Here is a 27,189-nt window from a genome sequence, read left to right on the forward strand (position 1 = left end):
TTCTCGTATTACTGTCTGCTTCTTGCACTATTCAGGTTGCTTCCTATGATCAATTTATTTGAGTGCTTTGTGCAACTTTGTTTAAGTCGCTGAATGTTAAAAACCGCAATAGAAATTTGTTCGTTCTTGAGTTCAGAGCAATCGAATTTCATAGTAAGGAATGAGAGAGTGCGAAAATGCACTAAGTTCTATTGGTGTTGCTACTTAGTCATATGTATAGTTTGAGTTTGAAAACTGCTCAATTGCTTGGAACGCTCTTAATGTTGGAGTTTATATTATCTTTGATCTATCACAGCACTGTTAAAAGATAAAATTGTTCAACTCGACACGCAAATAACTTACAGGACTTTAATCGTGAGAGTTGTACGAAAGTATATTTTTATAGCATAAAATCGCATCATTTAATGGACGTAATATTTCTGTCGTACGAGTATACTGTTTTTTTTTTAATTTTCTTTTTTTTTTTAATATAATGCACTTTTTGACTAAGACTAATAAAATGTATACACATATTCCTATAATAAATTGAAATGAAAATAAATAAATATTATTAATAATAAAATATAAATATTCAATCTTATGTAGATGAGTTAAAGCCGAACCCAAATAAATTCGTATTTCTTTCTTTGAGTGTATTTGATGAGGGAGTCGAGAGAGCAAAAGCATTTTGCACGTTTTGTTGTTGTTTTTGGCTTGTAATTTTTAAATGCTGGGCAGACTTTCACAATCATCAGAGATAATACATAATACACACATAAATAGATTGAGCATATATAGCTATATAGTCTAGGTTTCAGTAACTCCGTTATATATATCTTTTGTTTAATAAAACATTTGTACTATTCTACATAGTATAAAAATGATTCTTGACTCTTGCCATAAATAATACTCTTTGTTGGTATTTCTTAAGTTATGTTAACAAAACTTCTCTTACGAGTGTTAGGTATTTTCTTTGGTATTCTTTATACGCTTGCCAAAAATGAAAATCTTTTGGAAAGAGCATAAACCAATTTCAGCTAGCCGAAATTTGCTTTGTGTTATAGACTGTATTATAGGGTATATACAAAATTTAAAATAGAAACTCTTGCAAACTCAATCGAGATTTTCTTTTGTTTGTGTTTAAGATTTGAGCTAATTTTTGTAATTTATAGTTTTAAACCTGGTTTCGTATTTTAGGTACAGCTAGGTAGTATATTTCTTGTGTTGTTTTCGATTATTGTTCTAAAATATTTGTTTTTGGTAATAAGTTTACTTAAAAAGCGATTCAAATATATCGTTACACACACAGTCAGAGTTACAAAGACCGAATTCTAGATGAATGGTCGCAACCAAGCGACCCTGCGCCGCAAACTACAAATTCCAGATGAAACAAGAGACGCGAGTTTCGATATACGATTTCGAAATTCGAATTTCGAGTGAGAGCGAGAGCGAGAGGGCGAGAAAGAGAGAAAGAAAGAGAAGTGAATGTGTGGAAAAAAATGTTGAACACGCCTTCGAGCACGTTTTTCTTCTTCTTGATGTTATATACTCGTTCACGAACCTACGGTGTATATGGGCTTTCGGACAGTTTCCATATGTTTAGCTGATTAGCGGAGAATACTCAGATGATAGTCTAACTTATGATTAAAATTATGGAAGCTCGATGTATTTGGACTATGTAATCATATATATACTTCATTTACATATTTTTGGGCTATATAGTAAATGTAATGAGGCGGGGCACATCGGAATAAACTATATTGTTTTCGAGGCTTACAACCTGAGTCCAAAGTAAATAACTGAGTGATCAGCTCTATAAATTATTTTGAAGTCATTGCGAACTCTATCATCTACCAAATTATAGTTTTATTTCGTGAACGAGTATTCTGCAGTCGATGACGCCCGACTGCAATGATCTACACTTCTTTCATTTAATACATATCATGAATATGAAGAACGTTTTTCTGTTTGTTTTTAGAAAATTTAGTTAACGATATTCAATTTCTTTGTTAATGCATCTCAGTTTTGAGTTTGAAAGAAATTCATTTTTAAATGCAAAACTATAAAAAACTAACTTAAAATATTAATAAAAATATACAGATAACAAATTATGAAAAGAATACACCCACTATATGTATATATATGATATATTGATTGTGCTACAAAAATACTTTTAGTATTTAGATGTTGTATATATAAATCAAATCGGAGCTAATCAGATGCTTATTTGATTAATTTGTTAGAGATAAAGTGAAATCCAAGTTAGTTCGAGCTTTAGTTTTTGTAGTATTTTTGGGTGTTTCGTAAGCCTTAGTGAGTGCTGTTTTTTTTTTTTTTTTTTTTTTTTTTTAGATATATAGGTTTGCAGTGCTTTTTCTCTCAGATATTGCTTGATCGTATGCCATTTAAAAATGAAATGAAAATTACAATTAAAAAATGAATTTCTTGAGCTAAACACAAAATGGGATGACATTCACAAATTGATGTAATGATGTCTAGATGTATTGATGAATTGTTGGTAATGAAATCAACTGCAAATTACAAATTAGATTTGAGAAAACCGAAAAATGATAACCAAAATGAACTACAAATTGTTATTTGGAAACTACTTCGATGATTTCTTAATATGATTTGATTCTTTGATCGCTTTTCTTTTTACCTGTGTTGGTGGTGTTGTCAGTGCAACAGAGTGTTCAACATTTTTCAAATAATCCTTATCATCGAATATCTTCTTCTCACCGCCACCGGGCTTGTGCTTAACATTATCCAAAGATCCAACTTTGCTTTGTGCCTTAATTTCTATTTTTTGCGATTGGATCTGAAATGTAGTGTCAAAGCCACCAACAAAAACGCACACAAAATTCATTAGCAACGATTACATTGTATAGAGTAAATCTTTCCATTATATACATTTGTAAATATATACATTTTCGATTTGCTGACCAATTGTTGTTCTTAGTTAACTGCAATTTTTGAATTTTCTCGTTGATACATCAATAACATGAACAATATTTACAGGGAGAACATTTTCTATATTGGTGTTCTAGAGGAATTCTTCAAGAAAGTGTGATTAAGTGATTTAAATACTAAAAATACCAAATACCAAAATTACACAAAATACTAAAAATTAAAATACTAAATAATTAAAAATTTGTTGTATAGACAGAACTAGTGAAAAACTCGGTTTTTATAATACATTTTTTGATATACATTTAAAATAATTTCAAGTTACTTACATCCTTCGTATTGTTATCCTGGATTTTTTGTATTTTTTGTGAACATTTGTTAATTATTAAACATAATATAAAAAGATTTGTATTCAAGAAATTTTTTGTAACTTCAATGGGTTAGTGAAAACAAAATCCAGTTGAATAAATTAAATAACGAAATTCATATATCTGATTATATACAACAAATACCACTCAGAGAAAATATGTATTTAAATTTCCAAAAAATTGTTTAAAACATTTTGATTGTTAAATTTTGTAGCTTGTAAAATTTCCTTTAGAAATATCGTATTCAAATTAATTTTTTGGTTCAAGTATGACGCCTAGATTGTATATTTTTCATTGTAGAGAATAAGCTGTTTTCTTACAAATAAATGTATAGGTAGGGAGTAATTGTAAGAAGTATAGCTAAAAAGTACAGCTAAAACGTATAGTTAAAAGAAATGTTTAAAGGTATAGCAAGAAAATATGTATGTATGTAGTATTTAAGCAATATGTTGCTGAAGTATTATGGCCACAGGTAATCAAGCTTCGTAGCGTTCAATATTTAGTCTGGTATTTTTGACAGCTCTTTAAAATTAAATCAAAAACATTCAACCCTAACCCTACACAGGCTCATACAGATTGAGGCAATAAATGTCTATTATAAGCCAATAGTATTCTGTTACAATAGATTTTTCTCTGAGTGTACATAAAGCTGTTTCTTTTTCTATATAATTCCAAAGCTAGGACCGTAACTGCCATTCGTATTTACAAAGTTGCAAAGCTTTAGTAACAATGGAGTCACCCAGGTGGGGGTTAGATGATGATTTTGGATAGTGCTTAGCGTTACGTACCCAGCTACACCCAATGTTATTCGTCTGCATTATACAAATTGTCATCCAGACGCGCATTGTCCATCAAACAACGATGGCTAACTATTTTGGAGCCCTCGCCAAAGACAATGTCGTTGGGGTATTTCTTGTACGAATAGCTCTGCGGATTTTGATAGAGTTTTCATATTTGGATAGATAGATGTGTTGGTGAGCGAGTCGAGAGCATGCCAAAAGTAACTAGATTGCATAAACATGCTCCCCCATGCCCCGTGCCCCGTGCCCCATGCCCCATTTCCCGCATGCCCAACATGCCCCACATGCCACCATGCCAGTTAAAGTCAACTTCTAGGACACCAAAAACTAAAATACTTAACTGCTTGGAAGAGTAGGTAAATCATAAATATACACAAGTCCCAATCAGAGTCAAGACTCCGATTTTGAATCGAAATAAAGAATAAATAAAGAAAACGTTGCTTCAAGTGCTTTTCGGCTCACCTTAATATCGCCTCCGCCGGGCTGATGCTTCACGTTGTCCTTGGAGCCGACCTTCGGCTTGGCCTTGTCCTTGAAGTCCATCTTGAGCGACTCGATCTTTTTGTCGCCGCCGCCCGGCTTATAGGACGCATTGTCCAGCGAGCCAATCTTTGACTTGGCATTCCACTGCAACTTTGTTGTAACTATCTACAAATTGTTGTCGTTTTTTTGTTTTTTGTTTTTTTTTTTTTTTTTTTTGCATTGTGGTGATTTGGTGGTTCGATACAGATACAGATAGACATATAAAATAAGGTTAAAAAGTTAAAACTACTTCGATTGCAACTTAGTCATTGCTGCTTAGTCAATGTCAATGCACGCGTTCAGTATGAATTTCGACTTATCAGATTCAGTTTGATGTTGTATATGGTATATCTAAATAGCGTTTATATATTGAGAGATATTCTACATATGGCTAGAAAATTTGCTGCTAAGTGCCTCGACTTATTCGTAATTTGCATTTCCTACTAGTAACCGAAATGATTGCATGACAAATATACAGTTAGATATAAATATATATACAGACTATATCTTGAATCGCAAGTCGACCGTGAAATTGAATTTCTATCAAAATAGTTGATGTTCATATTAATGCTTTGTTGTTGTTGTTGTCTTCCACCGATTGCAACTACGGTAAATAGAACTAAAAGTGCGTTTGTACGTAGTGGACTGACTAGGCGTATACCCTGTACCTTGCTAAAGGCTCGTTGTGTAGCCGAGAGGAAGTACAGCACTAGATAAGTTTATTATGAGACCTTAATGACCTTGATTATTGCTGTAAGCAAACCGAATAGAGGTAAGGCGTAGCCTTTATAAAAGTCACATTGTTGTGGAAGAAAATACATCCGGAGAGTAGGTCTTATCTATTCAAACAATTAGATTTTATATATGTAGATCCAATAGTCTCTAAGTTACAGAGATACTATCATCTATTTTATTGGAAGAAAATTTACTAAATGTTTTTATACTAGCTTTTCTCTTCTTCAATTATAGATGGATATTGAAATGTATAGATTAATACATGTATTCATATTTCCTCTTTATAGAGAAGTCAATCCAGATCAAAAATGTTTAGCTTCTACGTCGTCAAGATTCTGAATTATTGAGAGTAGGGTAGATATTTATACATGATTGCAAAGGGTTTACCTAAATATATAATAATATTTCTATAAACACCCTCCATTAGAATACTTCCTAATATTCAACACACATGTCATAGGTACAGGGTATATTTTGCATCAGATAAGAACTTAATCAATCTTTCAGAGAGACACCCATACTCAATTTTAGACCAGTTAGGACTTACCTTCTTCTCTCCACCCTTGGGCATATATTTGTCATTCTTGGCTTCGATGCGTGGTCCAGCTTTGATCTCAATTTTCTTCGACTCGATTTTGACGTTGCCGCCACCGGGCTTATAGGTGGCATTGTCCAACGAGCCGATTTTGGAGCGTACCGCCTTCAGATTGGGCGATGGTGCATGACCGACCTGTATCTTGTTCATTGGAACTGAGGACAGATTGGAAGAGAATTGAGCTAGGGTATAGATTGCGGTCCTAACTACTAACCTTTCTTGGGTGGCTCCGGCTCGGGGGTCTTGAGCAGCAAGCGATTCTTTGAGGCGCTGCGCGACTTGGATGCCGATTTGTTAGAGGGCGTGGCACTCGGTGGGCGCGATGTGCCCGTCTTGTCCGGCTTCGAGGAGCTCGATGTGGGCGTCTTGACCGGCGAACTGGGCGAATTCGGTCCGTTGCGATCCTGTGTTTATCGGGAGGGGGGAGAGGGAGAACAAGAAAAAGCACAGTGTCAGTACAGTCATGTCTCACTCTGTTGGACAGTGGGCTAAAGCTTTACAATGAGATAGCTGGCATCTGCCAGCACAATCAAATGCATGTTGTCGAGGCTTTTGCTTCAGTACGTCGGAATTTCTCGGTCAAATATTTACGACCGCTAATAACTAGGTTTATACGGCTCTATGCCATTTATGACTCTGAGTCTCCATAAAGAGAGCGCAGCCAGCTGGGACCGTGGCCAGCACGACAGGATTCCCATTGTTTTATCGATTGTCGCGGCCTCCACGGCCAAAACTTTGCTCTTTGCGCTTTGCATATGAATGAACATATTTTATTTGCGAGGTATTTATAGAGACAATCCCCCCAGCTCCAACTCGAGCCCCAATCACGAAATATGTAGGAATATGACTAACCAAAAAAAAACTTGCCGTGTTTCGACTTTATCAACTTGGCACACATAAATCGCATTACATTTGGCAATTTGGTGTACAGTGAAAGTTAGCTTCAACGAACTGATTTGTATTGACAATGCTATGAAATGGAAAAGGAGACTTGTAGATTTATTATACTACACTCTTTTATAAGGTATATGAAGAGTCTTAATAAAGAATTTGTTGAGATTGGGCTTGAGAACTTAGAGAAGGTGAGTTCGTTTGGGTGTGGTCTAAAGGGGTGTACTTGGTATGCTAACTCAATAGCTAAATTATGCATAATTATATATTTGTTTATGATAATCGTGTTCAGTTATTGTGGGATATATAGTAGAATATGATAAAGTGAATCGCTGAAATAATATCAATTAGAAATGCAATAGAGTCAAGGCTACAGGAAGGTGGGCGCAGAAGGCAAATAGATAGAGCTAGTAAAAATATAGTAAAGCGATTTATAACTCATACTAAACAACAACATATACTAAAAAGATTGTACAACTCGTATATGTAGTAAATGTACTTTAGTATACTATTATATAAAGTACTATATAAGGTCAATCCATCAAGGGCCTCTCTCTATTTCTCTTTCTTTGCCTACCAGATCTAGTATTTTCAGAAAGAGTTCAATTTTGTTTATTGTAATATTTTGAAGCCCCCAAGGGTCCACATATTCATTTATCGTATAGACTATCACTGTATACAGCTACGCGATGTGCAGTCCATACCTTGAAAGAGGTTGAAGTCTTCACAAATCTGAGGTCTGTTGGCTTTAGTGTAGTTTGACTGTATTAAGTTTTGTGCCGTTCAACACTGCGCACCTGTAAAAGTTTCGGAGCTTCTCACAAATGACACACACTCACACATATATACACATATAAAGAACTATATCTATAGGAATATATATTGTAAATATCACTTATATATATAGTAGATATATAGTTTAAGACAAAATCTGGCTTATGCCGTTGCTTCGAACTGCCGTCCGTAAAGCTAAAACTTGATCTGAACTCTGAGCGCTGTCAGAGCGAGAACTTTGGATGAACAGCAGCTGCTGCTGGCGCTGACTAATGGAGCGTGCCACGGAGCCAAAGAGCCACAGAGCCACAGAGGTCGCTGTGCAGGCGGCATTTGCAGCCATTTACAGATATTTATGATTTGTGAACATAACGATATTGAGAACAAGAAAATATTAGTTTCACTTTGATGAAGATGAAGCTTGAGTGGTGGGTAGGTGAATATGGAATACTCTAGGCTATAGCTGAAGTGAATTTTGTATATCTTTTTATCAACTCAAATTTTATCGACTCAAATTTGTAGAAAACTTATCAAATTTTCCTTTTTGGAAGGAATAAGTATGAAAGTCCGATATGTCCCTGTCCTAAAGCAGTAACTACTGGACCTTTACTGCTGTAGCTATTATAGCTTACAGAATCGACGTTAAGGTAAATATAAAGACTGAGCTAGACTGCCTCAATTCTCGAGTCTAATATGAAACACAATCAAGACTTGTTTACGATCACCAATATGCCCGACTTTAAATGGACCAAGTGGTTAGGGTAGCAAAAGTTGTAGGCGCTGTGAGAGACACGGTTGACGGTCAACGAAATTAAATTAATTTGCAGTCAGTTAATTTCCTCTCAATTAAGAGCAACACACCAAAATTTTGATAAACTCTACAAAAGACCAAGAGCTCTGAAACTGAAGAATAACCCGTTTTCAAAGATGCGTGCTCAAGTTATATGATAGGGAGTCTATGGATTTGGCTTCGAAATGAAAAGAAAATTGGAAAACTGTTGGGAAAAAGTAAATGATTGGATATACTGCTATATATAAATAATAAAATGGTATATTGCTCGGTTGATTATAATGCTAATATTCCCTTTCCTATGCAAGGCCTTGAAAAATAGGAAAACCTTGAATTTCCCCAAAGAAAACTTTTAGAACTGAATCACTGAAAGATTAGTCTCACATTGCCAGCTTTTTCTACTCCGAGCGAGCATTGGGCAGTCGTTGCTTGCTTGGCTTTTCGTGCCGGAAACTCACCTTCTCCTGAGTGGACTCATCCACGCCGCTGTCATTGTCACCCTCTGCAAAGACCAAATAGAAACTCAGTTAATGAAATTGGAATCAAGTTTTTCAGTCTATCAATTTTTTTCGAGGGGAAATGGCTTCATTAGGCGACACGCCCACATTGAGTTGAGCTCTTACTGTGACCGCCCAGCGATGTTGGCGTGACATCGAATGGTGGCTCCGTCTCCTCCAGCAGCGGCGAGCCCATGGGATCGGGCCTCATGCTCTGGCTCTTGATGGGGGTCTGGGCCTGACCCATGATGACGTCATCGTCATCCTCGTTGTGTAAGCTGCTGGCCGAAGGTGGGCGTGGCTGCTGCTGGGGCTGCTGATGCTGCACCTGCTGCTGTGGCTGCATCTGCTGTGGCAGCTGCTGCATCTGCTGCGGCTGCGGCTGTTGCTGATTGTAGAGCTGCGGTCGAAAGGGCGCCTGCAGCGGCTGCCCGGGCATGGGCCTGGCGAACGTGGGCGGCGGACGCGTCATATTCTGTGGCGGTCGCTGCATGGGCCCCTGCCCCGACCACGGAAAGCCACCCGGTGGTCTGGGCCCAGCCTGCGTTCCGGGCGGGCTCAGAGGTCCGCTCGGATTGGGCAGCCGGGCGGGTGGCATGCCCGGGCGCATATTGAGCGGCGGCTGCTGCTGCGGCGGGCCCATCAGCAGATTGTTCTTGCTGTCCGTCGGACGCAATGGCGGCGGCATCGGTCTGCCCCCCATGTTGGGCGGCAGCGGTGGACGTGGCCCCATGGGACGTGCGCCGGCAAAGGGTGGGCGTGGCTGCGGCGGGCCAGCAACGGAACGCATCTGCGCAGGTAAAGCAAAGGTGGAATTGGATCGTACAAACTCGTTGTTGATGTTGCTATTGTTGCCGTTGTTGGTGTTGCTGGTGGTGCTGTTGCTGTTGGTGGTGCTGTTGCTGTTGGTGGTGCGCTCGTTGGCTCTGGGCCGGCTGTAGTCGACTTGAGCGTAATTGGGATTGACCACACGCGGCCCCATGTAGCGTTCGGTGTCTGTGTAGCCGGGACTCGGCTGCTCCACATAGGAGCTGGCCAGCTGCTTGGCGGGAGCAACTTGCTCCGGCTGCTCGACTGCAGTGGTTGGCTTGTACATTTCGTGTAACTGGAGACAGCTCAGCTGGAGCGAACCTGACGCCTGCGGTGCTGGTGCAGAAATGTGCAAGTGTCGTGTAATCCAATACCCAACTGGCTGTTGCTGCCAGCAGGCAAGGAGTGTGAGCAGGAGCAGGAGCAGAAGCAATAGCAATGGCAATAGCAATAGCAACACACATCATTTGCATACGTGTGTGCTAATGGCCATGTGGGGGTGGGCGTCTGTCTGTCTATCTGTCTGCGCTTTCAATAGCCTGTATCGAGTGGAGCTCTCGATTTTGATGGCTGCCTTCCTTGCATTTGTTTACAGTTTATTGTTTTGGTATTTGGCGCTGCTTTGGGTTACCTCTATGGCACATTTGTCATGAGCCAGCGCTGGCTGCCTGCAATGTGACCCAAATCGTTCGGCTGTCGCTTATTGATTCAACAACAAAAAATGAAGCCCAAAAAAAGTTCGACAATTCTAAGACCGCGCTCCAGTCAATGCGCCATTGGCCAAATTGTTGTTTGATTTTGTTTCGCTTAGGCTTGCCAAAAAGGGTTTCTTCTGGGTTTCGGTTGCCAACACAAATTCGTTGCGACATGTCTGTCCCCACGGCCTCTCAGTGGCGTGCCACAGCCCCACTTACAGTTACAGGCGGGTTGCCCAAGGTCAGCCCGATATTGTCTACGAATATTAATCATATCTATTGAACTATCGAAAACGGTTCTCGGCTACCAAATCGCGTCAAATTCAACTCGATTTCGACAAATCCCATTCAATTCTCAGGTTTGCAAAATTAATGTAGGTGAATGAAAGCAAGATTTTCTTTATTTCGAAGCGAGTTTTATAATTAACGATTTGACTCATAAGATATGCATTGAGCCTCACTAGGTAATGGACCCTGATTAGGCAGATTTTTTTTGCATATTTCTTCAGACCATATGTGCTAATTTTATAGAGTATTAGATTACGGCAAATAAATGAGAAACCTAATATTAAATTTAATATTAATTTGATTTAATTTATTTGCCGTGAACGTAAGTTGTTGTTCCAAAATACTTCTTTTTATTTATAGCAGCTAAAATTCGAGTATGGTATATGATTTTCCGAAAATAAAAAGAATGGATCCTATTATTGGTTTTCCTAAGAGGTGAGAATTGGCATTCGAAATGTAAAATTTCAGAAGAGTCTATATAAAACCGCAAATTAAGATTTTTAGATTCGTACTTTCAGTGTAGGAATTACATATTTGAGAAGAATAAATGAATTTCTTGCAAACATAATTCTATTTAGGTTCAAAAATGTTGTAGATCAATTCTAAATTATAATATGTACTTAACTATATTTGTTCTTCTCATAAAGAATTTTGAAATAGAATGAAACCCTTCAAAGTGTTTTATAAATTTGTCTTATACGTGTATATTCAGAGAAATCGAAGCGAAATCGTTAACCGGAACCGCTTCTATTCACATATTGAATTATGTTAAACAGCAAAAGAAATTGCCAACTAAATTGTTGTCTTTGGCCATAAATGAAATGAAAATAACTTGAGCTTGCTTTTAGTTGAATTTTGTTGCTGTCGTGATTTAACTACAATTTTATGCTAAGTGCAAAAAGCTAAGTATATTTACTATATTTAGGTATATAGATTGGTACAGACTTACCGCATCGGTTTCACTCATTTTAATGTGTTTGCTTCGAGTTTTGGGGTTTTGATTGGGAGTTGTAATTTAAGCTTGGGCTGGAGCCGAAAACTTTTGCATTTAATCGATAAAATTACAATTGAGGAACTACAGAGACTTTAAAAGAACATGTATTATATATATACTATATGTCCATATATATGTATATGTCTATCTACATCCGATCTAGAGCTGAGCCTTGTGGCTGCTGGCGCGTCGTGGCCTTCGCACGTGCAAATTGGCAACTGAGTGAGTGGCAACAACTGCGCCGAGGCGCCACGCGGTTGCAAGACAGCCAAGCAAGCCAACTGCTCCCCTAACCACTTAAAAAAAAAAAAAAAACAAGAATTCGAAAAAAACCAAATTAAGCCGCAAATTAGTTTGGCCCCAAAAATGATTTGTTTTCTGCTGCAGAAATTCCATGTCAACTGCCACACACTGAGAGAGAGAGGGAGAGAGAGAGAGAGAGAGAGAGTCAGAGCGACAGTCGCTCATAGACAGACAGAGAGAGCATGAGTTGTGGCCCACTAAATTGATTATCAACAATTGTCGACCGGGGCTGACGGTTCGTATACTCGATGCCCGCAATGACTGCGCATTTGCCTGGCATAAATGAGGCGAGGCTAAAGTTTTGCGGCTTTCTAAAACCTTTTTCTTTTCAATTAGAATTTTCTCCCTTTTTCGCCAAGTGCATGAAGTGCAAATGCAAATGTGAATGCAACTGCTACTGAAATGTTAACAAACTTTGCAGCAAACTCAATTGATTTTTGTTGTTAAAGTTTTTCTCTTTCTTTATTGTTCTCGCACAATCGGGCAATGCAGTTGCGCGATTTTATCACTCAGCCAACACTGAGCGAAACATGTGAGCTGGTTCTCAAAAATTTTAAATCCTAATGAGTTGAGTTAATTGAATTGACAAATAAAAAGCATTTTGCTCAAAATTTGTGAAATTAGTTCTTAATAAAATAATTTTAAACTTGAAATTAACTATAAAATTAAAAATTTTACGCTGCTAGAAAAAAAATTGTTTAAACATAGATCATAATAGAATTTTAAATATGCATCTATTGCTCTTATACCTTATGTCCCATTAACTTTACATTTGCATTTAGTTTTCTAAATTTTAATGGAAAACTAAAACTTTTGCCTTAACTTAAAAAAAAGTAATTTGATTGAATTTCAAATTATTGATTTAAATGGATTTGCTTTCTTAAATAAATTTAGAGTTTATTTATTTAAAATATATTTATTTGAATTAAAAATTTCAGTTGCTTTAAATTTTGTATTGCTAATTTTTTTTTTTTTACTTATTTTGTATTTTATGAATTTAAAAAATTTATTATTTTTACATTTTAAAATGACAAATAGTGTTTAATATTTATTTTTAATAATTAGTAAAATTTTGAATAGAATGTTCAGTTTTAGTTTATAGTAAATTTTATTTTGATAAAATTGTCTGCTTAGCTTATGAAATTTGCTCATTTAATTTGAAAAATTGCCTAGTAAATTTTACTATTTTCTATTGAAATTTGAAATTAATTTTAATTATTTATTGTATTGCTTATTTAATTTAGGAAATTCATTGCAAATTTGAATTGAAGATATATGTAAACAAACCGATCTCTAGTCCCCTCTCTATTTGGCCACAATTTTCTCTCAGTGTAGCTGTACTATGGCCTAATGGGCACTTTACAACACGAACCCAATTGTTATCATTTGTTGCAGTTGCCCATAAAGAACAGCAACAACAACAAGAACAACAACAATAGCTGCAACAACAAACTGCAATTTTATCGATTTCCCAGCTTGGCCAAAGGGCATTAACTGAGCCGCGTTAAGGCTAATGCACTTTGCACTTTGCACTTTGCACTTTGCACGTTTTCACTTTGCAGTTCGTCTAAAAACTTTAGACGACTGCAAATACACTTACACACACTTCAGTTTGACATTTATGGCATAAATATTAGTGTCTCTTTTCTTTCTTCTTCGCTTTGTTCTTTTATTTGCTTTAAATTTTGTTTTTCAGTTTTGATTCTTTTTGGCTAAAACGTCAACGCCGCGCTGCGTTCTGTTTGGCGCGAGTGTTGAAACTCGACTGCTTTTATTTGCTTTGAAAAACTTTCGAATTACAATACTTAGAATTTGTTTTGGTTATGCCTATGTGTGTGTGTGTATGTGTGGGGTAACCTGAAATGTCCTTGCGCAGTTCGAGGCTCTCGCTTTGGCCGCGTCTTGGCACACACACGGCGTATACTCTATTCGGTTCGTCTATCCCATTGGCATAGAAATTTATTAGTGGGTCGCCCTAACCCAATGCAAATCCAACACGCCAACAATTGTAGCCCCAGTTAGCTGCCCCCCTTTAGTTGCTGCCCAGTTCGTAGTTTTTATGCAAATCTCATTTGAGGCTTGATTAATTTTATGGGCACAAGGAGCGCATTAGACGCGCCTCTGTGCATTGCCCGCGCCAGTTCCTTGATTAACGGCGCTGTTCAGGCTTGACATATACCGAAATACGTGCATGTGCGAGGTGCGTTCGAATCCCATTGAGGGCTAGAACTCATAATGGAAGTTTCTTGAAGTCAAATAACAGGTGAAAAGAAAATATGCTGAATCATTGATGGGAAAAGTTGAACAACGATTCGAGCAGATTTACAAATAAGAGAAGAAAATTTGAAAATTGGGTGAAGAAAAATTAGGAATCTATCGAGGCAGAGAAGGGCAATAACAAAACTTATCGATAGAAAAATAAGAAAACAGAAAAAAAATAAATAGAGTAGCAGAAGTAGAAAAATAAAACTACTTGATCTCAAAAGAGGAGAGAAGAAAGAGGAGAAAAAGTGAGTGGTATATAAAATAATAAAGCTGGAAAGAGAGTATGAAATAATGAATGAAAATCATGAAAAGAAAATGAATAGAAGAAAATGAGATCTGAAAAAGTGACGAGAATAAATAGGTATGGCAAATATTGTAGAATCTCTCAATAGGAAAAGTGGTTAAAACAACTAAGATATGAACAAATTGTAGAAGCTCGATTTATGATTTTCAGAAAGTTTAAGAAAAATTAGCTAATAATAGAACTGAGCGCACATATTTGTTGTTTTAAAACCAGTAGAGCAAGTTTAGCAGCAACCCTCGCTGGCACATAAATCGCAGCTGGACTGCGCTACAGGCACCGCCTGCCACGCACTGGCATTGCCATTCGGATTCGAACTCGATTGTGAGCAGACGATTTTAGTGGTCGTTGTCTATTATTCAGGTGTTGTTGTCATAGGTTCCTTGATTCGTTACTAATTGTTGTGCATATTATATTTAGAAGCGAACAGCACGCAAGGCTCTCCCGTTCACGGTCTCCTGCTCATGATGCGCAGGGATCGGGGCCGGGCAGGGCAGGACGAGGTTAGACGATGTGGGGTTGTCTATTGCATGTTGCGTTAACTTTAATGTCTGTGCCTAGTTAGGCTTTGTTATCGTTATGTTTAGTATTTAGTAGCCCATCCGATTGTCAAGGTTATTATGTCTGCACCTCATTCGCTCTTGCTCTTTTGCATTCGTTATACGAAGCTTAAGGGCTGGACTTAGCAATTGCTGACTTAGCTAATGACAGAGGCTTAGTGGCTTACGAATTTCATTTTCTTGCGCAAATTGATGCACTGCCAGAAATTTAGGTACCATACTAGTTTATTGTATTTTAATCAGTTCAATCTAGGTCTTAACATAATATATATATGTATATACATATATATACACCTATATGTATATAATTTTTTTTTTTTTTACAATTTAATTATTATATTCACAAATATTATAAACATTTAGCATTTTCATTAATCTATGTAATATTGATATATTTGCATAAAATATATGTATGTATATTTTAGCAAAATGCGTTTAATAAATACATACCACCTTGATGAAGCCATTTCATACACAAGTTAATTATCGAATTTTAAATTACCTGTAAAGAAAATAAATTTTGCATTTCAGTTACATTATTGTCAATTATGTAAAAGCGCCGCACAGCGGCTTTGTTACGTACTAAAACGAGGTACTGCATTTGCTCTTTGGGTTGGTGTCTAAATAAATGTGCTAAAAACTAAAAATGCTGTTAGGAAAGCTATGCGCTAAGGGGAAGTGCGCTATGCTGTAACTGTACACACACATACACACGAGAGCACGCACACAAGAGAATCAGCCGCACACATATACCGGGGGTGGCTCTGCCGATGCCGCTGCCGCCTCTATTGCTGCTGCTGCTGCTTGTGCTTCTGCTGTTCTTCTGCTGCTGTTTGCTACTGTTAAAACCGCCAGCAGAGTATTCGCCTCTCTTTTACACTTTCATTCTGTATTCGGCATTTGCTTTGTTTTTGTTTTCCTTTTGGTTTCTGTGTTTTCTTCTTTTTTTGGGGTTGCGCTTCTGTCGGTATCTATCGGCATTTTTGTTGGCTTCCCTTGGCGGACATTAGTATATTTGTATCTCTATATAATATACACTGATATACCCTATATATGCATGTATTTATATTGTATATATACATATGTGGTATCTACATATGTTAATTTTCCTTTCACTAAGTTCATTGATTATTTTAGCTGTTTTATGACAAAGTTCATTTCATATTTTTGAGCAGATGCCGCCAAGTGCCACTTGAGGAATCTCCCAAGATGAGTTCCTCAATGACAGTTCTCTATACACGCGTGTGTGTGTGTAAAAGCTTTGTGGCACTGCGCATGTATGCGTTAACAGCCCCTTAAAGGCTGCGGCGCAATAGATGAATCATATATGTCATATCTGCCCAACAGGCAGTCCTGCCTAAAGCTAATCGCTTAAACACAAAATCTGGTACAGCTTGAAGATTATGAACTAGTTCAAGGAACAAAGAACTTGGAAATGACTTGAAACATGACGTGAAACAGAAATATAAATAATGGTAAACTTTGTGAGTTCTTTTGAGCGAGTATTAAACTGTGGGTAACCTGATAGCCTCGTGTATATTTAATTTTATAATTGTTCATTTAAAAAATTTTTTATTTATATGTTTGGCTTAAAATTACATTTTAGTTTTTTTTTTTTCACTAAATGTATCATTTGATACAGAATTATATTTAATAGAGTTTAAAATTTAAAGATTTTTTTTTTTATTTTATTTCTTTTTTTTTTATTAAATTTACTTTTTTAACTTTATTTCTTTTTCAGTTTTGGTGTTTTTCTAACTTTTTTATTTATTTGATTTACTTACCCTAAGAACACAAATAAGATTGATATAGATAATACGATAAGATATCTAGGGCCTTAACTGACTTTCTAACAAATGTATGTAAATGAATAAAAACATATATTTAATTATTCAGCCCATATCTAACTGACTCTATCTATAACGAGGGCAGTTCAGACTTTTTATATTGAACTTGCACTTTTTTTTAGATCTTTTATTTTTATATTTAATATTTCGCAGTTAATCCAAGCCTTGCTTGGCCTCATTTGTATATTTATGATTATTACTGAAAAGTTTTCCCAAAAAAATAAGAAAGTCAAGTAAATTAACTTTCACTTTTAATTCTCTTATCTACTTCAATAAAGTTCTTTCACTTTTCAAACAGCCCTCGAAAAAGTGTCAAGGGTATTTCAAGTGCATCAACTTAAACTGTATTTATCTGTATATTCAGTTAGCCGTTAATTTATCAGCTACCGATATTTATAGCTTCTCCGACAGTCGGACCTAAAAACATTTGTAGTTTTGACGCACTTCTATTATTGATTGCCACAAAATGTGGCAACTGCGTGGCACGCACGCAGCGCTGCCCCAAAAGGCGGCCAATCACAAATATGGCCAGGCCATAGCGAGAACAACAAATTATGCGACAACAGCGATGCCAAATGCGGCAACATTGGGTAACCAGACGATCCACCTAGAGGCGGCTCGAGACGATTCGAGACGTGGCAGCTAATCCAAGCTGTGCAACGATCTCTCTCCCAGCGGCAGTGGCGAAAGTGTTGCCCGTTGTTGGCCGTAATGTACCACATGAAATCTGTAAGCGTTTTGACCGAGTTTAATGAACTGGCCATGGGCCTGGGGTGGGCGGGACGGGCTGGGGCTGTGCATACTGTTAAGGGTTGAGTTGGTTTGTCTGCTTAGGGGTGGCTGCTATTGCAATTTGCGTGCCAAGCGACACTTTGTTAGAGAGCAGAAAACAATTAAGGCAACACCCAAAAGGAGACTGACACACACACACACACAGCCATTTGATGTCTTTATTAATCTGTGGCCAAAATTTTATTGATCAAACTTTTAAATGCCAAAAAAAAAGCAACTTCAAAATACTTTAAATTAATTAATAAAGTGTGCAAACTATGCGGCGTTTCCAATTAGCATTCACCTGGCACACACACACAAACACACACACACACATGACAACTTAATAAATGTTGTTTTGTGCGCGCTTTTCATATGAATTTGTTGCTTCGCATCGAGTGCAGTCGGACAAGCCCTAGCCCCTCGTAAATAGATTTGTGGGGCGCCACTTTGCATGCAAATTATGTTAGCATTAAGGGTCATTCCACACACACACACACACACACACCCACGCACACATATATATATATATATATATAGACACATATACACAGTTCTGCTTGTCACGTTGTAAAGATCAACAGAAGATGTGTTTGTACCGCAATGACTGACCTTTAAATACCCTGGATATTTGTTATTATGAGTAAACATTGAAATAACCGACTAGAGAATACCCTATTATGTATAAGCATTACAAATAGCGACTGTCACATATGCTGGAATTATGATAGCGTGTTTGGACATTGGAATGACTGACTATCAGGTACCCTACCCCTGTTTGTTATTGTTATTGGCATTGCAATGACCTACAATCGGATACCCTACCAATCGGATGCATTTATATATAGAAAATCAAATCAATGCAGATTAGTATTCTTTTTAGGAATAATCTTTTTTTTTATTTTCAAATTAATTTTTTATCCAATTTCAAGACAAATTTGTGGCTTGAAGGTCTAAACGAATCAGTGAAAGTTATTTTGAAGCTTGTATTCCCTACACTCTCCGTATCAATAATTCACTTAACAACATTAGTTCCAGTTGAAATTTTGATCAGGCCATTATAATTGGATTGGACAAACACTTATAAAGAATGTAATAGAAAGAATATGGCAATATTTACAATAGTTGCAAATCGTAAAGCGAATATATAAAATGCACTTAATCATCATACTTGCCGTATGCGGAACATTATATGGAACGATTAAAGCAGAGGTAATACCAAGGATGTATTTATATACCAATAACACTTATCGATAACTATGTGAAATGCACTACATAAATACATGATGATTGCAGGGCATAAAGGAGCTGCAGGCGAAATTGAATACGCTGGAGAAAGAGAATGCAAAACTGAAGGCAGAGCAAGAGAAGCTCCAACATCAAGTAGACGAATATGACAAAAAGCGAAAAGAAATCGCAGATCTAGAAAAGCAGACTGACGTTTGTCAGCCTAGTGGCAGAACAAAAGCAGTGAATGCACAGAGTGACAATGCCACGATGAACAGCGTTGCTCTGCCCAAGTTCTTCAATAAAAACCGTAAAAAGTTTCGAACGCCAGAGGGTCGCCGACACTTGGTTAATTGCCTGATCAACCTATCCACTCCGTCCAGATATAGCTGTGTGCCATACTTGCACTTTACGGGCGCCAAGACTATAACGATGCCCGGCGTAAAGCCAATTCACGTTAGGTGCGACAGCGCAACAGCTGGTTCCGGCTGGCTGATCATTCAGCGCCGAGTCCATGGAACCGAAAACTTCTATAGGACTTGGGCGGAGTATCGAGATGGTTTCGGGAAACTAAATGAAGACTCTTTTCTGGGATTGGAGAATATATATAGACTAACCAACTATCAGAGATTCGAGCTGTTTGTGAAAGTCGTGAGCTTTAAAGGTAAAGTTAACTGGGCCCGTTACGGCGACTTCCTAATTGGTAGCGAGGATGAGTCGTACGTGCTGAAGAGTGTTGGCGATTTTTCGGGCACTGAAGATGTTCTATCGAGAAATGTGAACAGTAAGTTCTCCACCTACGACAGAGAGAGCAATCCCAAAAATCTATCGCAAAAGTTTCATGGCGGCTATTGGTATATCGAAAATGGTTTGCAAAGCAGGTGAGTTCCTCAATATTGATTACTTATTAGTATTACTGATTAATAAAATTAATAATTATTAATTATCTTACTTTTTGTCAATTAGCAATCCCAATGGCAAATACTTACAGCACCCGAACCGTTACACGTATGGGATGCATTGGGCAACTGGAGAGAGCGAGAAATCCGTCAAAATGATGATTCGTCCAGTACTGGGATGAGACTCTCAAAAGTGGTCAATAAAAACTCTTACGATAATAATAAAATATTCAGTTAATCGACCGAGAATGCTTTATTGTGAATCAAATGAACTCAAGATTTGATTTAAGAATGATTCATATATCTTCAACTATTGGAAACAAAAACTATAGATATTTTACAGAAAGAACCAAGCCTTTGCCGACACAAAAGAAACATTTCTTGTGTAACAATGCCTGACTTTTGAGTACCCTATATAAAAAACATTTCAATGACAACTGTCAGGATATTGGATGGAGCTTAAGATGAGAATATGTAAAATCGACTTGAAACTTGGAGCGAATGATCCTCAGAGTATTCAATTTATTCTGCATGTGTGTAGGAAGCATATCCAGAGTGTGGAAATTTATTTATTTTCTTGTATACTCGTTTTTTTTCACCTATAAAATTCGACTATCGTGAAGCTTTGGCATATGGTTGAGGAAGTCCTGAGTTCGAGCATCCCCTAGAGAATTTCAAACAAGCAGTCATTTTTATATTTTAGTACAAAAGTTTAATTTTTGTTTTCAAGTTTTTTAATTTTTAAGTTTTATTATATGCCTTAAGGCCTCAGACCGGACATTATACTATTTTTGTTTGTCTTAAAATCTGTCCATAATTGGAACGAATTACGTTAAAAATGATGTAGCAAATAGTTTTGCGCTTCATTACAAATCCGTCGCAGCTACAGTTTAGCCTAGGCATATTAGTATCAAGAGCCCCAACATTTAGTTACTAAAGACACTTAAGGCGGTAAGGCAAAATGAATAAAATCATATTCTGTGTGCTACTCGTGTCGTTTCTGGGATTTATCAACGCTGCTGGCGAAGCGGTAAGAGCGGCAATAGTTATTAAGAATTGTATTAATCTGATATATAATTTACACATAAATACAAGTTATCAGATCTGATACAAATCTGTATTCGTTGCAGCCCGCAGAGAAGGACGTGCAGGCGCTTTTGGATAAAGCGACAAAGCTTAATGATGAGCTGAAGGCAAAGAATACTAAGCTCAAAGACATGGTAAAATCGATTCAAGAAATGGACGGGAGGATCAAAGCGTTAAAGGGGAAGATCCAAAATTGTAAACCAAATGGCGTTGAAAGAAAAGCAAATTTTCCAAAGGACCAACGCTCCCCACTATATAAAGCCTTGTTGGGACGAAATCCCAATTTGAGATTCGAAACAGTTCAAAAAGAGCTAATAACCTGTCTACAAAAATAAACAGATAAACATAGAGCTCGGGTGATCTGTCAGCTAATGCTCAACAGATATTCATATTGATTTGGCATTATAACTGGGTGGACTCTGGGAGCCTGCTTCTGCCTTCTTCTTTCTCCCAATATATATGCGTAGCTTTTATATCTGAATTCTACTGCTACTACATATGTGTATATACACGAGTTCAGCTTGTCCATCTCGAAAAAAGTCTGAGCACCACCCTAATTTTATAGGTTAGGACATTAATATCCACAACAGACAAATCGAGCTATACTCGTAACTATGAAAATGTGGAAGCAGTTATAGGACTTCCTCATACAGATAGAAAGAGCCAATCAGATACATATACAGATAGAGAGTGAATGCGTGAATGAGTATAATAAATAAGTCTTAAGCGATCTCTGTAGCCTAGGATATTTCCTAGTCGAGCACCATAAGCTGTAATTTTTCAATTTTACAGTTGTCACTTCTCTAGTTTAAACTGAATATACATCTCTAATAGAAGAGCTCTATAAGCTTATTTAGTTTCATGTAAAATCAGACAAATTGACTTTTCCATGAGTTTCAAATCGAAAGCTATTTTAAATTTTCTTTCCGGGCAGAAGCGTAAATGAAGAATATATAAATCAATTAATCGTCAAGCAAATTAATCATAATCTCCATATATGGGCTACACGCATGTCTACCTAAAAAGTACACCAAAGCTTTTCATAGATTTTCGTGCTTCATTTGCTGTCAGTCGACAGGGCGTGGCAGCAGAAAGAGCAGAAGTAACAACCGAACCCTCATATATGGCGCTAAATGTCTAGAAATTAGATAGATTTTCGTGTTTTTATAGCGGATGCCACAGCAATTAGCAGAGACTTCTGAAAAACTGAGGGAATTCCGGCACTTATGCGGCATACTCTGTTAAGAATGTGCAGGAAGAGTAGATTGGAGCTACAAGGGTTGCAACTCTGGATATATAGTTACTCTGGATATATAGTTATGTGGGCATCAGATAGAAATCGACGCAAGATTTCTAATCGGATAGCCTCCTCCTCAAAGAATGTAAGTAAGTAATGTAAGGAAAATGCAAGAGACACCAATTCTCGCACAGCTGGCTTGCAAAATTGTGTTAATTGAAGACAAATACTACGTAAGAAGTGTGTCTGACAGAATTGCAGTCAAAGTTATCTATTTATAAAGCAAAAGAGCACACTCACGCTCTCTCTCTCTCTCTCTCTCTCTCTCTCTCTCTATGTTTTTTCACAAAGTGAGAAGCACATAGAGAGGACTCTGTCCGCACTTATCTACTGCGTGTGCAAATATAGATATAGATTGATGCAAAGAGTTTCGCTAAGGTATGTGTATATCACCTGTTAGTAGAGTTCAAAATTAAATAAACATGAACTCAGGTAAAACAAAAAGTGGGCAAATAAATGAATGTAGACAAAATGCAAAGACAAGGTCGCTTGTAGAATAGTATCTGAAATTGCAGAACATCTCGTTTGCCTGATGTTTGAAAATGTTTGACCTGCCTCGATTTCAAATTATGCTCTCTAATATATGTAATTATCGCAATGATTTATTTTAATAATATTCCTGTTCGTTAGGACCCTATAGGTCCATCGATCTTCTCTTATCTAAAAGTAGATCAGATTTAGCTATAGCATTAGAAAAGAAATCAAAAATGTTAATTATCCTGGTTTATATACTACTAAGCTAATATTCATTTGACTGCTGCATGATAAATAAATTAATAAATATATATATATGTTTATATGTTTATATATATAATACCTGCTGTAAGGGTATATGTAATCATAGTATATTCGAATTATATATTGTTATATAGTTCGGACAGAAGTAGGTGACGCTGACGTCGACGCGACGATGACTTCATGTGAATGACACAGCTGTGTAAATGAGAGAATGAGAGAACGCGGCAATGCGAGAATGAGCGATGGAGAGCAGGAGATAACTGATGGCAATCAGCAACAATATTTATTTATATTTTTAGTCGGTTTTTGTTTTCTATTTTTTGTTGTTGCTATTAGTTTATGTTATTTAGCTCTAAGATAAAAGCGCACAAAACAATAACAATTATTGTTGTTGTTGTTGTTGTGGCTATGATTATTTAACCGAGCCGGTTTGCACTACCGTTGACTATTTGATTTAATCAGCGTCAGAGGTGACAGTGAATGGGACAACACAACGAGCACATAGTAGCACTGTGTAAAAGTGGGAGTGAATAAGAGCGAGAGAGAGAAAGAGAGAGAGAGAAGGATAGAGCGAGAACCACACTTCAAGAATCTGAAAAGAGGAACACCAACAAGAATATTTTGTACTGTGATTCGAGGCAATGATTTGAATTTCACTCTTAAATGTCGATTTATAATATGTATATACACTATATATAATGTAAATCTGATAAGCAAACCTGCAAAATCATAAATCAAAGCAAAGTCTCAAATGAATCCAAAAGGCAATTTCATTTACTTTTATTTTAAGTTTCGTTTTCGGTTGAACGTTTTGATCATATTCCTAGACAGATTTTTATTTAGTCAGCGATTAGGCCCAACGCATGCGTTTAGATGAATTACAAAGACATAAAGATACCATCAGCAAAACTAGCTTAATTGAAACGAGGTCATCTGCAGAGTACAGACCGCAAACAGCGAGAGCAGCAGCATCAGCAGCGGATGATGATGCGGTTGACAGCGACAGAGGCAGAGATAAGAGTAGGAGCACGGGTGGGAGTATGGCCGGGTAGTTCGACGGAGCAACGATCAGGGGCAGAGCGAGAGGTAGAGGCTAAGACAGAGGCAAGGACAGAGGCTTAATCTCAGATCTTTCTCTTCAGGCCTGGTAGAATGGATGAGGCGGGAGATAGTCTGAAGGGCAGAGGTAAGTGCTGAATCAACAGTAAATAGGAGAAGCTATACAAGCAGGGCCGGGATTAGGGGCCGGGACAGAAATTGCAGGCAACAGCGGCGCCGTTCGTGGTGCCGATAACTGAAGTTGGGGAGTGGCAAATGCAGCGACAAGGACAGGGGCATAGGCATGATTAGAGACGGTAGCTGGAGCAGAAGCAAACGGAGTAGCAAGCAATGCCTACACAACTTCTGTTACCGATAACAACAGATGTTAGATGCACAATGCATGCGAGGCACAATTAAAACGTAGCTTACAGGTCGTTGCGCCCATGCCACATTCGCCAGACAATGGTTGCCACATCCTGTGGCACATCCCGCCCGGCTGATGCCCGATGATAGCGGGCTTAACTGCTGAGTGCCCGCTCTTCAGACACGAACATTAAGCACAAACAACTCTTTTTCAAAGCCGCTCGACAACTGTGCAAACAGCTACAATGAAAATGTTGTCCGAGTATTGCAAGAAGTGGAATGCACTAACTAATGTCTGACTTGATGGGCATAAATGTATGTATACACTCATAACTAAGCTCCAAATGTTATATGAGTAAATTCAGATTTCCATTGCTTTCTGATATCAGTGAAATATCAATATATATTTATTTGTATATCGGCTTAGGTACATATATACTGAACTCAACTTGTCTTAAAGAAAATTCAATTCTCAATATACTCTCAATATACTCATACTATACTCAATGCTCAATATACTCCATACACATATATATAAATCGATATCAGTTTAGGCTTTAAACTTAAATTAACTTAAAGAAGTTTAAATTTTCAATGGATCTTTGCCTTTTTCTCTTTTTTATTTAATACTGCATCGTGCTCGGCTCGGGACATATTCGAACGCTAAATTAGGGGACTCTTCGCTAGGGTATACAAATCTATTTGCACAATAGCTTAAGGCAGCCAGAAAATATGACGTGAGCTGGTGTTAGTGGTGCGCTGGCGGTGCTGTTGATGGCATTCGTGGTGCATGTTTGGCCAACATAACCATCAGTGTGCCGGGGTGTGCCAAACACTTTAACTAATTGAGCGATAGATACATAGATACATATCGACGATTCTCTGCTACTGCTCTTAATTGATTTGCGGCGTGTTAACATCGCGTATGAGTAATGTGTGTCAGCTCACCTTTTTGCTCTTGACCAGCGCGTGCCGCGGAAGCCGGCTCCGGCTTCTGTTGCTGCTGCAGTAGCTGCTGCTGCTGTTGCTGTTGCTGTTGCTGTTGCTGTTGCTGTTGCTGTTGCTGCTGTGGCGCTTCCTGTTGCAGCAGCACGGGCTGCACTGGGCGCGTTTCGGGAATCGTGGACACCGCAGCTTCCAGCACAGAGCTTTTCTCCATGACATCCGCCATATTGAAAATGCCTGTATGTTTATATATGTATGTGTTTATTTATATATGTATATATATGTGTGTATGTATGTGTGTTGCACTTAGTACAGGACTCTTTTTTTTTTTGACCCGCTGTGTGTACTCTTTTCTGTGTTAAATTTAATATTTTCTGCACCACTTTTCTTGCTTCACCTTTTCACACTTTGATTTCGCTTCGCTTTTGGAATGCTTTAGTTGCGTTCTTTTATTTTTCAAATAATAAAGTCGCAACAATATTTATTAAAATAACTAAATTTAACAATTTAATGCTGGTATAATTTTGTTTCTTTTTTTTTCTCTTTACTTTTTTCACTTTGTTTTGGTTTTCTCCTCAATTTTCGGGTATTTTTCTTAGTTTTCTTAAATTTTGCCAATGCAATTTTTCTGAGAGCGTTTGGCGCTGCGCTTCGTATCTTTTGGGTTTGTTATCTCGTTTTCAACTGATTTTCAGTTCGGTTGAAATTCCTAATTAACGTCTGCTCGGGCAGAGGCGCAAGCTTTGCGAAAGCTTTATATTTAGTACGCGCGCAGGGGCAAAGCTGTGAAAGCTTTTCCTAACAATAGCACAAGCGCCATCTGTCGGCTTTATGCATAAGTGTTTTTCACTTTTTCAACACGTACTTTTATTTGATGCAAAGTTTTAAAGTTGTTCAGTTTTAATTTCTTTATGTTTATTATTTTATCAAAACTAGTTCTCAGCTCAATTATTAAACTAATATCAAATATCAAAATTTTTATTTTAATAAATATTTAATATATGGATGAAATAGAGGGCATGCAAAAAAGATTGCCTGAGATTAAGGGGAACTGCGTTTAAAATAATAAGCAATAAAAAAAACACACAGTTTAAATATTTGGGATTTAGTATTTAGTATATAGTATATTGAAATATTTACCACATTATTTACAGCATACATTAAGGCATTAGCTCTATAGTAAATTAAAACTGAAATTTGGTTTCTAAAACAGTAACAAAAAGCATTTTTTTTTTTTTTTCATAAAAAAAAGTTGTTTTTTTTTTTTTAGAAATTAAATTGATTATCAATCCGAAAAATAAAGCACAAAATTGAAAAACTTTTTATTTTATTTTAACTGTTATCTATTATTTGGATCAAACCTATTTATAGCCAGTACAGATGCCAAATAATTTGAATCAATAATATTTCATGTAAAGAGCATAATTTTTAATTTAATACGCTCAGAATATGCTGTACTAGTACTTAAATCAATATGAAAACCTGTATAAACTACCCTCGCATAAATGTCCAAGAAATAGATCAATTGTGAATGAATTTAAACGCCATTTTCAATTGGATATTTGTCCACTTTTTATTTACCATCGTTGTTTAAGCTGAAGAGAGTCTTGCTCTATATTGTATATAGTCTTCACGTCCTATTCCGAATTGAGTATAGATGGCTAAAGATCTACAAATGCACTGATTTTGCTAACTTGTTTATATGCATCTGTTTTAAAGCTGAATAACCGTAAAAGAACAAAAAAAAAAAAAAAAGGTAGATTATCAAACAACAAAATAAAATTGTCAACGAAACTTTTTTTTTTCATTTTTTTTTTTTTGTTTTTGTGTTTTTTTTCGTTTTGATACTTTTGTTTTATAATTTAAATTTTTTATTTTAAAAAAATAATATTATCTTGAAG

The 27,189-nt window shown here is 37.0% G+C and overlaps 2 protein-coding genes across 13 annotated transcripts in view; one reads left to right on the forward strand and one right to left on the reverse strand.

Moving 5' to 3' along the window:
- The window catches only part of tau (microtubule-associated protein tau), a 28,103-nt gene extending 2,116 nt beyond the window's left edge, over positions 1-25,987 (reverse strand). Inside the window, exons 1-9 of one of the 12 annotated variants that reach the window (XM_018007830.2) lie at positions 13,549-14,340; positions 11,601-11,735; positions 8,985-9,648; positions 8,820-8,863; positions 6,121-6,310; positions 5,859-6,061; positions 4,517-4,702; positions 3,216-3,233; positions 2,639-2,797 (exon numbers count right to left, since the gene is read on the reverse strand). In XM_018007830.2, the coding sequence (XP_017863319.1) occupies positions 2,639-2,797; positions 3,216-3,233; positions 4,517-4,702; positions 5,859-6,061; positions 6,121-6,310; positions 8,820-8,863; positions 8,985-9,648; positions 11,601-11,618 (1,482 nt within the window). In that variant the 5' untranslated portion in view covers positions 11,619-11,735; positions 13,549-14,340. Of the gene's footprint in view, positions 1-342; positions 1,351-2,638; positions 2,798-3,215; positions 3,234-4,042; positions 4,182-4,516; positions 4,703-5,858; positions 6,062-6,120; positions 6,311-8,819; positions 8,864-8,984; positions 12,519-13,548; positions 14,341-25,291; positions 25,526-25,685 lie in introns of those variants that run through there. The other 11 variants (XR_016271680.1, XM_089476553.1, XM_018007788.2 and 8 more) reach the window with 11 other exon arrangements.
- LOC108614027 (ficolin-1-like) lies at positions 18,752-21,289 on the forward strand. Its single transcript, XM_018007910.2, has 4 exons — positions 18,752-18,904; positions 18,989-19,800; positions 19,886-20,848; positions 20,949-21,289. The coding sequence occupies exons 1-3, from the start codon at positions 18,845-18,847 to the stop codon at positions 19,998-20,000; spliced, it is 987 nt and encodes a 328-aa protein (XP_017863399.1). The 5' UTR covers positions 18,752-18,844; the 3' UTR covers positions 20,001-20,848; positions 20,949-21,289.
- Positions 25,988-27,189: the final 1,202 nt, after the last annotated feature.

This window comes from Drosophila arizonae, chromosome 2 (assembly GCF_054131065.1).
Source record: "Drosophila arizonae isolate 15081-1271.41 chromosome 2, UAZ_ARI_1.0, whole genome shotgun sequence".
Lineage (NCBI taxonomy): Eukaryota > Metazoa > Arthropoda > Insecta > Diptera > Drosophilidae > Drosophila > Drosophila arizonae.